General features: G+C 42.8%; 1 protein-coding gene across 3 annotated transcripts in view; it reads left to right on the forward strand.

The window, feature by feature from the left end:
* Nucleotides 1-11,893, forward strand: part of NIPA1 (NIPA magnesium transporter 1) — a 44,769-nt gene extending 32,876 nt beyond the window's left edge. For 2 of the 3 annotated variants that reach the window (XM_074363396.1, XM_074363397.1), the window contains exons 4-5: nt 1,732-1,892; nt 3,718-9,499. In XM_074363396.1, the coding sequence (XP_074219497.1) occupies nt 1,732-1,892; nt 3,718-4,229 (673 nt within the window). In that variant the 3' untranslated portion in view covers nt 4,230-9,499. Of the gene's footprint in view, nt 1-1,731; nt 1,893-3,717; nt 9,500-9,599 lie in introns of those variants that run through there. The other variant, XR_012506931.1, reaches the window with a different exon arrangement.
* Nucleotides 11,894-13,381: the final 1,488 nt, after the last annotated feature.

The following is a 13,381-nucleotide window of genomic DNA, read 5'->3' on the forward strand; positions in this document are numbered from 1 at the left end:
CCGGTATAAGACTAAGAGTGGAGTAGGAGATGAGTTGACCTCATGGCCAGTATGTTCCTGCTCCTTTCCTTCATGCATGGCAGCCCCTTCCGCCCTTGGCACAGGCCCGCCCCTCATCCCAGGCTGACTCCAGTCCACCTCTCGCTCATCAGGCCTTCCATTCCTCTGGTTTGCATCTCTTAATCCAACTGTGTGGAGCCCCTCAGTTTAAGATCCAGTTGTGTATTCATATGTCCTGTGTGGTTTCTTTTGGTGATGTTGCTTATTTTCCCAGCTACACTGCTGGGTCTCCTTGGGGAGGGACACAGAGCGGCATAAGGGGAAGATGGAAGCTAAGTGACAATCATCAATCCCATGATTTAGAAAAAGCCCAGGTTTTCCAATTCAAATTATATACTGATTTACACAAGTGTTGCAGGAAAATGGGGCACAAGAGAGTGGCCATGTCCCAAGTCTTGGTTGAGCCCCTGGGACATGCCCCACCAAGTGAGGATTCTTGGCTTCATCCAGGGAAGAATTCAAGAGCAAGCCACAGTTGAGTAAAAGTAGATTTATTCAGAGAAGTGCACGCTCCTTCAACAGAGTGTGGGCTGTCTCCGAAGGCGAGAGAGCGCGAGAATCTTAGGAGACACACATTCCATACGCAGAACACAGGCCATCTTGAGAGGTGAGAGCCTCACAGCAGGGGGTCGTCTAGGAACATGAGATCGGCCAAGAAGTGTGGGGTTGTTAGTTTTATGGGCTCGGTAATTTCATATGCTAACAAGTGGGAGGATTATTTCCAACTACTTTGGGGAAGAGTTGGGGATTCTCAAGAATTGGGCTGCTGCCCACTTTTTGACCTTTTATGGCCAGCCTTGGAACTGCCATGGCACCTGTGGGAGTACCATTTACCTAATACATTACAATGAGTGTATAATGAGGTTCAGGGTCTACTGGAAGTCAAATCTCCTGCCATCTTGGGCCTCCAAGTCTACTAGGAGTTGAATCTCCCGCCACCTTGGTTCTAATCAGTTTCTGTCCTGTCCTCAATTGCTGTGTCATTCTTTTTATGTTTGTGCCCTGCCCCCTTCCCTCCTGTCTCACAGGGAAATAAACATTATTCCTAACGTTAGGATTATAGATTTTTTTGAGGAATTTCTTTTTCTTTTTTCTTTTTTTTTTTTTTTTTGCTTTAAAGAAGTAATGTGAGCACATTTTAAAAGTTCCCAGTGCTGGAGAAGAGAAAAATAATTGATCATTCTCTTTCACCATAGTACAATTACTGTTAGCATTGTGATTTTTCCTTATTTGTGTGTTTTCTCTTAAGTGTTTTGATCATGAATTACTTACAATTATTGTAACAATTTTCTATCCTATTTTCCTACTTAACCTAGTTTTTTTAGACTGATTTTAAAATAAGGAAGCAATATTTTTATTTTTGGTTTATCATAAAACTTACTTTTCTACTCTAGTATATTTCATATCTACTGAAATATAATTAATATAATATAGTAGTAGAGTTGAGAATATCATTAACTGTACAGGCAATGCATGGAATTGAAAATGAAAATCCTGTTTGTATTGAAATAGCAACTTCAATAAATCCTAATCTTTCTACTCTTAAAAACGAAGTTGAAAATAAAATGTGACTCTAAAGAAAATGTAACTTTAATAAAATATCTGCAATTAGTAGGAACAGGTCAGCTAGTTTGGTTTCATCTTTAATGCTTTCTTATTTTAAAATTAAAGGTCCATTTTAGCTTCTTATCTTCTGAAAGAGAAGCTCAATATCTTGGGCAAGTTGGGGTGTCTGCTCAGCTGTGCGGGTTCTGTCGTGCTGATTATCCACTCCCCGAAGTCTGAGAGTGTGACCACCCAGGCCGAGCTGGAGGAGAAGCTGACCAACCCAGGTACCTCTGAGCTGCGCCTCCAGCGTGAGCGGGACCCTTCCGGGCGGAGCTGCACCCTCCGCCCCCGCTGTGGTCCGTGCTCCAGGCCCACCACTGTCCGCAGCCACCCGGCTTGCAGGCGGGGCCCCGGGGCGGGCGAGCCAACCCGAGCCAACACCTGCTGTTCTGGCCCCTCTGCTGCCTCCTGGGACCCAGACCTTGTGCACTGACAGCCTCCCCATCCGCCTGCCTCCGCCTCCGTGGCGCCAGGTCCGCTGCGGCTCAGCCCCTCGGGCGTCCCTCCCACCTCCTTCCTGCTGTCCCTGCCCTGGGCGGCTCCCTGCGGGACCATCTGTTCTCCCCTCTGATGTGAAGCTCTCTGAGTGCTGGCGCCCGGTTTCATCTATCTTTAGGTTCCCCACAGAGATATGTGTGTGTGTGTGTGTGTGTACTTCTTTATTTTTAGAGGAGGTAGCCGGGAGTGAAGCATGCACCCCACAACTTGAGCTATGCCCTCCCTGACCCCACTCCTATGTATATATCTTTTGTATGTATTTTGGACGTAATTTTTTTTAATTAATCAATTTTTTTAGTAAGTGTAATCACAGCAGTGCTGCCCCCTCCCTGCCATGAGAGAAAACCACTCAGACCCAGCTTCTTTTCCTGAAATGAAGCCTGCACATGAGCATTCAGGCTGCTTCCGGTTTTCCCCAAACACAGTCCAGCCCTGGTTTGTGTTTGACCATCTGCTCTGCACTGCCGCTTCCCCAGCCTATAGGTCAGGCTCCCAGGAAGCTTTCAGCTGCAGCATCTTCCTGAATCCTCCCAGCAGGGCTCCATAGTCCTTTTCCTTACCCTCGGGGAGGTGGGGACCCCCATCACCTGCCTGCTGGTACAGTCCACGCTATTCCCAGCCCAGTCAGGCCCAGTTCCTAGCACCCCCTTTACGCCTGGAAACGAAATTCATGGAAAATACAACCTCCTTCTACACAAAACAGCAGTCAACATAATGCCTCAGGGTCAGTGCTTTGGAATGAAATACGGTGCCCAGGCACAGCTCCAGGAGGCATAGTAAGCCCGCAGACCCCCCCCCCCCCCCCCCCCCGTGTGTGGAGTGGCTGGGGATCCGCAGGTGCAGAGCAGACTGACGTGGAGGTGTCCTGTTACTGATTCAAACACTGGGGGCTTTGCCATCAGCAGTGGGACCCTCTGAAATGGAGAATGGCTCTTGAGGTTCTGAAAAACTCAGTGTTTTTATATCCTTGCCAATTACTTTGTTTTATACATAAAACAAGTTCTACGCTCTGATGATTATAAACATTTTCCACTTAACGGTCCAAGGCAACATTCAGAAGTTGTGAGAACATGATTATTTTCTGTGTGGAACTGCCCGCACATCCCAGGGCTGCTGGCCTCTGCCCCCAATCCCTGCAGCAGGCACAAATACTCCCGTTTTCCTACATATACCTTCAGACCCCCATGTGACTCCTTTTCCCTCCCCCCACCCACAGGAGGACCCTCTGCCTAGCGTTTGCTGAGTTGACTAGCCTGTGAAATGACTTTGAAAAAATTCTCAAAGCATCTCTGTTGTCTTTTACTGTTATGAAGGTATTGCTGTTAGAGGACTTTTTTGTTGACATGTAAACATGTAGGAGCTATGAATATTTGAATGGGGAAAAGAATGTTGGGAATGCTTTTTGAGGGATGAGCTCAGCGGATCTGGAAAGGGTCAGCTGGAGCAGCAGGGTGTCACGGCGGCTAGCGTGGCGGTGGCGGTGGCGGGGGGCGGGGGACGGGGCGGCTCTGCTCAGCCCCTCCCGGTCACTGTGCGCCCTCTGTTTTGCAGTGTTTGTGGGCTATCTGTGCATCGTGCTGCTCATGCTGCTGCTGCTCATCTTTTGGATCGCGCCCGCCCACGGGCCCACCAACATCATGGTCTACATTAGCATCTGCTCCTTGCTGGGGAGCTTCACCGTGCCTTCCACCAAGGGCATTGGGCTGGCGGCGCAAGACATCTTCCACAACAACCCGTCCAGTCAGCGGGCCCTCTGCCTGTGCCTGGTGCTCCTGGCCGTGCTCGGCTGCAGCATCATCGTCCAGTTCAGGTACATCAACAAGGCGCTCGAATGCTTCGACTCCTCCGTGTTCGGGGCCATCTACTACGTCGTGTTCACCACGCTGGTCTTGCTGGCCTCGGCCATCCTCTTCCGGGAGTGGAGCAACGTGGGCCTGGTGGACTTCTTGGGCATGGCCTGCGGGTTCACCACCGTCTCCGTCGGGATTGTCCTCATACAGGTGTTCAAAGAGTTCAACTTCAACCTGGGGGAGATGAACAAATCTAACGTGAAAACAGACTAGGCTGCAGCAGGAGGTTGGATGGCTTGAGGAACAGGAAACGGATGTGGTTTCTGGTCCTGGTTTGATGTAAAGTGGAAGAGACCGTGAATCGCTGGTGTTAGAGTTGCCTGTACACTGGTGGGTGGGCTGCTGGAGAGTGAAGCCGTGTTGCTCAGCACCAGGGTGGGGGCCTGGCCCTCCGCACGCTGGAGTTGCTCGGTGGTTGCCTGGGCCCCATCTCTCTGATCTCACGTTCATTGCTATTAACCTGGAAGCTTTCATGAATACTCTTTGCTTTGAAAACATTTCAACATTATTTAAGTAGAAAATAAAGATGGGCCTTTTCTGGTTAGTCTTTGCAGGGGAGCAGATACCCTTAACTTAGAATCTTACTTTGGAAATGGGAGAAATTGTTGTCTTGAAGTCTGACTCTACAGCAAATGTGTCTGTAGTTTGGGTATTTCGTGTCAAGCATGTATAACTTTCAGGTACCTCATTCAAATAAGAGGTGCGTGCATTTGTTTTTAATCCTCTAATGAGCTGACTCTCCTAGCCACCCCCACTCCAAGGCATTTTAATTGCAAATAGAGAAGAATGAATGGACAAGATGGAGTTGTTCCATTTGCAGGAAGATTTCAATAGCTCAGATCAATTTCAGTGCCTTTTACCACTTGAACTATTCACTTAATTTGACTATTCCTGTGTGTCTGTTCTCTTAGATTGGAATACTGCAGCCTCCTTGATTATACTTTTACTATTTCACTGTTCAAAATATCAGTGTTCAAGGCAGTTAGGAATAATAGTATATTCATTCATTGGAAGAGTCCAGACTAAAGACACACTGGAGTAAATTGACCCTTTCAGCATGTAGTGATCGCCCAGTTAAAGAGAGTTGACTTAGGGAGCGTTAGGTATTTAATTTGCATTCAGTCTAATGTAACTGGGATCCAGTATTAAATATATCCGTGTTCTCTTTCAGCAAGCACTGTGGCCACTCAGAAGAAATAAATTATTTAACTTGATAGTAAGGCTGTTAAAGGAGAGAGTAAGTGTTCAGGAGCACATATGAGTTCCCTGTAACTCAGGAATACGTTAAAGGCAAAATGAAGCTTAGGGCAGTTTCTACAAATTGGAACACATAGAGTTTTCAAAAGAATTTCTAGCAAAAATGAAGACAATTAATTTAGCCACCTCCCTGTTGTTTGAGATGACAGCGCACCCTACAGTTCCTCACCCAACCTCTCATTAAACTTCTAAAGTGCAAAATTCACCATTAATTAACTAATCCAGTATTTGGATCAAAGAGGCCATTTGTCTGTCTGTATTACCCTTCCATGTGTATTAAATGGGAACAAAGCACAGAGTGGTTCAGATGTTTCATCGAGATATCACGTGCTTCATGTACAATGTTGTCTCTAATTAGGGAATTATGCCAGGTTGAAAGGTGAGATTGGCTAAGGTGGATCTGGTGAAGTAAAACATGAAATTTAGTAACACCCAATTAAAGTGACTGAGCGATGTCAATAGGAGAAAATTTGTTTTTCAGACAGAAAGAATATTTCTAAAGACCCAAGGAGTAGTTCCCTAGAGTGTGGAACAAGGAGGCTAAATAAAATGAGGATAGTTTAACACAGAGCAAAAAACACCTTTATGAATTAAAAGTACGTATGATGATCATGGGTTGTGAGTTATGAGCTAAGAGCAGCAACAAGATTATTTTAAAATTAAAAAAAATTACAGTAACTGATAGTTAACAAATGCTCAAAAAACTCATTACTCTTTTTGTCAACTCTTGAAGGTTTGTTTTTTATCAGTATTTTTAGGAATGAAGGCTTTAATTTATTGAACTGAACTTCCTGAAAATATAATGTAGCAGTATCAATATACTTTTAGGCATTAAAATAGTTTCCTAGGTAAGGAGTCTGAGATATTCAAAGAACACATGTGGCCGTACAAGTAAAAGGAGAAAGTTCCCGTGTCATATGGAAATTACCATTTTGGGGGATACAACTTATATGTGAAGCTTATTTTATTTAAATGCATCTATTGGTGTTCTTACTACAGCTAATCCATGATTATACTGCAGATACTTAGAGGTGAGGTTTTCCAGATTATCTCCCTGTGATTTTTTTAGAGTAAAACAAAATCTCGAAGTATTAATAGCCTGTCTCCTCTTGAAGGTGATGTGTCCCCAGGACAGTTTGACTCTCCCAAGTTTACGTCTGTTCAGCAAGTTATTCTGGGGGTGATACCCAGCTTTTCTTCCAGTGGAACAATGTTCAGATCATCCATTATATTCCAAATGCATGACTCTCGCCTCAAAGTAATTGACACGATCAGCAGTCTAACCGCTTCATTTTCAAGTTTAACATAGAACAAATTACTTCTGACTTAATAGTATTTATTTTACTAATTCATGTTTTTTTAATAATTTATTTGGAATTGCAAAATAAAAAAATAAAAGCTTCAAAAGGGAAGGCCCAGAATGGGGATAGGTGTTATACTGGTCTTTCCAAAAGTAAATACATATAAAACATTTGCATTATTAGGCCGTTCTTTGCATCTTATCTTTGATAAAACTAAGGGGAAAATGCCTGCTGTCTGCTTGTTTTCAAGCCTCCTCTAAAACCATGTTTGTGATCACAACTTACAGATTTACTCTGGAGAGATACTTAAATAGGCCATTTCTCTCCTCTCCTGCTTGGACAATGCCTTGTCTTCTCATCTAAATCTTTGCATTTAAAACAATTGCTTCCTGTTCTGCTCAGTAATCAAGTGTAGGACCTGTTCAGGATTCTAACCCAAACGCAGCCCCAAGCCCAGCCTGGGTGTTTGCTGTGCTGAAGGACTGCTCCATCTCTGCGGAGAAGGCTCTGGAGAGGAAGGGCGGGGTGCTCCCTGCCGCCTGGAGGGCAAGACCTGCCCACAGCTGGGACTCGAGGGAGGAATCATCACTCAGATGTCACTGTGGTCTTTTCACATTAGAGTGTTTGTGAAACACACTTCGCCGCTCTTGGTTCAGCAATAAGAAATATTCTTTCAAGTCCTCCTTTTCAAGCCAGTTTGTTACATGCAGTTTTATTTCCAGAAGTTCATTCCAGCGGTAGTAATTCTGTCTTTGGATTTTTTTCTTTGGGTTTCATGTCTGATCGAGAAAGCACTACTAGAGTGTGCAGTCACCTGTCACCTCCCTTCTTCCTCGACCTCTCAGCTCTTTGTAAATTCTGTGCTTACTTCCAGAGGCCAGTTCCTAGACATCCGTAAAGCGCTTGAGATGTGCTGTCTCCAGGCGTGGACGGGCACTGCCGTCCACGGGGACAGGTGTTGCTCACAGGCCACTGCCGGGCTGCCAGGTTCTTGTTGGGAGATGAGTCCTCTCCTCTCTAAGCTGCTCAGCTGATGCAGAAGAAGTCTGCAGCGCTAGGCCCATCGCTCTTTGATGCCTGCTTGATCCTGACTTAGGCTTCCTGCGACTGTGTAGGAACCTAGGAAGAGAAGACGCTTCAGTTTAGATCCGTTCATGACTGTCTCGTTGGCTCCGGTGGCCTGAAAAAGTTGTCCTTACCGTGGCTGACACCAAGGGAGTAGTTCACCCATCAAGCAGGGTTAGATGGAATCTTGGTGTTCAACCTTCTCAGGGACCAAAACCGTAACATGAACTTAGCATTCACCTTCCTCCCAAGGACGTGTCTGTGTGAGTTTTTCGTATGTTTTCCTCATATTCATAGCTAAAGGTCTGTTAACTTGAGTTAGAAAGAAAAAAAAATCAGTTTGCGCACCAGTCACACCATAAAAGAGTTTATCATATAAAATACCTCAACTTTCTGTATTCCTCACTTCCACCTCAAAAGTTGTACTGGTGATGAATTTTAAGGGTCTGTCCTTTAGTTTATAGGTGATTTCTCACATCTGGCCAGATTCTTATACCTCCATCATATACTTGAAAAGATTAAGAATTATAGGAATGGAAACAAGAATTTGGCCCAGTATCACCAACGCATTTATTTTCATACACGTTTCTCACACACTGTTAATTGCAACAAAATAATTATATTTTAAGAAAATGTAACTTTGTGTTACATCAAAAAAATGTTGTCTAGTAGAAAGTTGATATTCAGTATAACAATGATCATGTAAATAAACATTATTTTAAATGTACCCAATGTGATTAAAAAAAAAAAAGCTTAGTCTAGGGCCTAGAGCATGAGCCAGGGAGAAGGATTTATTTGTTTTTTTCTCTATTTTTTCTTGAATTTTGCAACTATAGGTGAGTCACTTAACCTTTCTGTGCCTCAGTTTCTCTACCTCTAAAGGGGTGGTGTGGTCCTCCAGATCTACTGTTTTAAAGCACACGCCGGTTAGCGCGTGCGTGCTGGGAGTCTCAGACCAGAGCGCCGTGGGCAGGGATGCTCTGGAGGGACGCACTGAGCATCCTGTCTGCTCAGACCGTGCTGCAGACACGCAGCTTCAAGCACTGAGTAAGCAAAGGAAGCACTGGGTGTAAAGTTTGCATGATTCCATGAAACTTTAATTTCCTTTTTTTGTTGTTGTTTTAAAAGGAAGGGTTTTATATATTCCGTTGTAAAATATGGAAATTAAACAGGGACTTAAAAAAGCTGCACTGAAAGATCACATTCTGATGGTGTGATGAGCTTCTCTGACATTCTGCACAGGTTTATGTTCTGCTGAAGATTCAATGACCCGTGAACCAGATTGATTCTGTTGTGTTGAATTTACGATAAATGACGCCGAACTTTCTGCTTCCAAGTGGCTCAGCCCTGACCATGAAGCTACCTGACACCAGGTGAATGTCAGGGTCTCCCAAACCACTAGTGCCAAAGGGTCACATTGAAAAGTTCAGAATATTTCTTTTATTTGTCAGACTATAATAATTTACCCCACCCTGTCACCCCCTACGTCAGTGTTTTTGCACTTTGGGAAAATTTGAGGCTACTGTTTTTCAGTAGCATTCCTGAGTGTTTTTGCCTTTTTACATGATAACTATTACTTTCTTGTAAAATGGAATATAATTGTGAAAGAAGAAGGTAAAAAAGGTAACGTGTTGACTGGTTACATAAAATTTTTTTCCTGTAAATGTATCAGGGGAGCTTCCAATTAGCATACACACACATTTGTCAATGACTAAGACTTGCTTATATTTTTGCTTTCTAGAAGTAATCATAGCATGTTGTAATTGCCTTATGTAAATAAAAAGGCTATTTATTAAGTTTTCCAATAATATTTATTAACCTGTATGTGTTTTAAAATAAAATAACTTATTTCTAGCTGAACACTGGTTGTGTTTTTAACCCTTTCCGTGAAATATTTGTGTGGTCTGACGTTCCACATCGTCCTAATTCCTCAGTCAAACATCTCCCACTTTCTTTGCAGGAACGAATAGCCCACGGCTCCACCGCAGTGTAGAAAATGTCCACCCTGTGCATCTCTTAGGGAGCAAGTCCATGATGTGTGAAGGACTTCAACATCCAGTGGTTCCCTTCCGATGCAATGAAAGGATGGTGTTAAAGAAAACCAGCTATATTTTAGTATGTTGATACCTTGTACATGTTTTTGAGGTATATAACATCTAACATTTGGAAAATTGTATTTTAACAGCTTTATTGACGCATAATTGCTACACAAGGAACTGTGCATAATTAACATGTACAATTTGATGAGTTTGGGCACATGTAAACATGGCTCCAAGGTTTATCAAGGCAACAGACATAGACAACACCTCCCAAAGTTCCCTTGGCAGGGGTAGGGGGTCAGAAGACTTAGTAAGAGATCTGTCCGCTTAGCAGATTGTGAAATGCACAACACCATATTGGTAATTATAGGGGCTATACATAACATTTTAAATTCATCGAAAATTTGAGAGTCATAACACATTTTAATACTCCCAGTGTCATCAGAAATCTTGTCATTAATCTTTATTTAGTGTCCTGTAAATAATTTTATTAAATGAAAAAAATATTTGAGCAGAAATATTTTTTCTTCAGGTCTATCCAAAAGGATTGAATTACTCACATTTTGATTACAGTATACCTGTACAGAAATCAGAAACAAACATTTTAAGAAAGCACCAATTGTCTCTCTGGATAATCCTTTCCACACAGTTTTTTGGGGTTGTGAAATGTGTAAGGACCAAATTCTACAAAAGCTTGCTGGAGTTGGTTACTACAATAAAATCATTAGCTGCTAGCCAAGCACAGTCCTGTTGAACCTGAGTTCTACACTTGGTGCTGAGGACTGCAGGCAGTCAGGCACGCTGCCAGCTCTCTGCTTCCTCTGCTGATGAGTCACGCCTCTGTCAGGTGTCCCTTTGGCATGACATTGTCAGAATCTGTTGTGATGTTGATCACACCACATTTTGAACCTCATACAGTAGTTTCAAAAAGGCTTTTTGTGTTGGAAAGCTGAGGCACAGTTAAAAAACAAAGAGAAATAATAAGATACTTCTCTCTGTATTAGCAGTTCAGAGATGAGAGGTGTTAACTATTGGTAAGAGTTGGGATTGGAGGTGCACCACGCCAAGCAGGGTAGGAGAGATGCCAGCCAAGAAGCAAACGCAACAAATCCATGTAAAACAACAGAGAAGGGCCTGGAAGGTGGAGGAAAAGTCAAACTAGGTTGTCCATAAAATGGGATCTTTTTATTTTGGCTGAAGATGCCCGGGGGATGTCAGTGAGGCCCCTCTTTCCCCTGGCTCGGTGTGCTTGTTCACCGTGTTGGTTTTCTACTGCTACTCTGACAAGTTACCACAAACGCTGTAGCTTACAACTACACAAATTTATTATCTCACAGTTGTGGGGGCTGGAGTCCGGCACAAGTTGAACTGGGCTAAATTCAGGATGTGGGCAGGATTACATTCCTTCCGGAAGCCCTAGAGGAAAATTTGTTCTCTGCCTTTTTCGGTGTCTAGAGGCCTGGCACAGTCTTTGGCTTGTTCCCCTTTCTCCATCCTCAAAGCCAACAGTGTTGCATCTCTGAGCCTTTTTTCATGGTCATATCTCATTCTCTGACTCTGACACTCCTATCTCCCTCTTACTAGGACCCTTGTGATCATTTTGAGCCCATTTGGATATTCCAAGATTATCTTAATATCCTTAACTTAATATCCTTGCAAAGTCCTTTTTGCCTGCAAGGTAACATAGCCATAGGTTCTGAGGATGAAGACTGTGGATATCTTTGGGAGACCATTATTCTGTCTACCAGATCCACCCACCATTTCATCAAGTGAGGCAATTATTAAAAGCCAACTCCTACGGTTACCAGCAGGTAAAGGGGGTGGGAAGGGATAAATTGTGAATTAGAAATTTGCTTCTCTTGGGGAGTGATGGAAATGGTAGCTTCTTTTTTTTAATTTATTTTTTACTTTTTTATTGAAGTACAGTTGATTACCATGTTTCAGTTGTACAGAAAAGTACATATATATGTATACATATATTTTTAACAATTTTTTTATTGAGTTATAGTCATTTTACAATGTTGTGTCAAATTCCAGTGTAGAGCACAATTTTCAGTTATACAGAAATGTCAGCTATCTTGATCGTGGTGGTGGTTTCACGGGTGTGTATACCAAAATTCATTACATTGTACATCTGAAATGTGTAGTTTACTGTGCAGGAATCATACAACAATAAAGGTGTTAAAAAAAAAGCCAACTCCTGGCTTTTAATGCATATCCTAGTGTTCTACTTAATTCACTTCAAGTTATTACTGTCTTTCTCAAAGAGCTCCCCCCTCTCCCTCCAACAAATGTTTCAGAAAGTGCCCTATTACATTTGTAGGTCATCTGTGACCTCAAATAAGCTTGGCTTTGGGACTGTTTTTATTTTTTGGCTATTATAACTAAAACCATTATTGAGTGCTCATTTACATTCACGTAACAGTCATTTACATGGTATATTTTAATGGCTATACGCTTTCATTTCTCTTGGGTAAAAACACCTCGGAGTAGAACAGCTGGATTGTATGGTTGGTTCATGTTTTAACTTTTTAAGAAATTGTGAAACTGTTTTACAAGGAGGTTGTAACATTTTACAATTCTACCAGCAGTGTATAAAAAGGCATTCAATTTTTAAAACCTTAAAAATATCTCATGATCCATATGGGGTGTAAAGCATCATGTGGTGGAGATGTGATTTGGGCTTTTAAGGAGTTTGCATCGTACTAGCAAGCAATATTACATAAACTTATAAAAACAGTACACTGTGCAATATGACAGTGAGTGTGAGGTTTGGCAGCAGGTGGTGGGGGGTGGTCCAGATAATGAATGTGAGAGGATAATGAATGGGTGGGCTACAATGATGAGAAAAAGAGGATTAGATGAGGCTGGGATGATTAGAATACTGGCAGAAAAGACCTGCAAGCAAATTCATTTGTTAGGTTAAATCAACAAAATTTCTAAGCATTCTTGTTCATACAAACCAACCACGACTTTCATTACAGCCATCTGTCTCCCAGAGGTATGTGTTGGGATTTATTACTGCTACTTACCAATCCATGTCAAAAAGAGTGGCTTAATACAAGATTCCTTTATTCCTTCTCATATGTCTATGTGGACCTCAACCAACTTGACTCAATCTCTGGTTTCAATGAAGGGTCAGCTAGGTGGCCTCGCAAGTTGCCCTGCTCCACGTGGTCTCCTCATCCAGCAAAGTAGTCCAGGCTTCTTCTCGTCATGATTTAAGCTGGGAACCAGCATATTTTCTGGGCCAAAGTCAGTCCCAAGGCGAAGGCAGAATCAGAGGATGAAGTGGGACTGCAAAGCAACTTTGCAAAATGTATGAGCACAAGGACAGGTCGAGAATCAGAGCCATTTTTAACAATCACCAGAGACCGGCTTGCCAACTATCTTTCCATAGTCAATGTAATTTCTTATTTGATGATGCCATCTAGCCAGAATTCGGCTGAGACCAAAAAGTAAGCAAAAAAGTTCCTCTGAGCCAGTTCTAAAAAGCCCCATTGTCTGGTTGCCAAGCTCACAGAAGATGTAAAAATTTTAGATTAGAAGCTGCATAGTTACTGAAACCAGGGTGGTTAGGGGCTGTGCAGTCTAGAACATAATAGTCCAATGGGACTACAGTCTGAAAAGAGCAAATTATATTTGGCATTTTCTGGCTATATAAGCACAGAATTCATTTTAGAAAGATTCCCACCCCAAATGA

The sequence above is a fragment of the Camelus bactrianus genome, chromosome 5 (assembly GCF_048773025.1).
Source record: "Camelus bactrianus isolate YW-2024 breed Bactrian camel chromosome 5, ASM4877302v1, whole genome shotgun sequence".
Taxonomy (NCBI): domain Eukaryota; kingdom Metazoa; phylum Chordata; class Mammalia; order Artiodactyla; family Camelidae; genus Camelus; species Camelus bactrianus.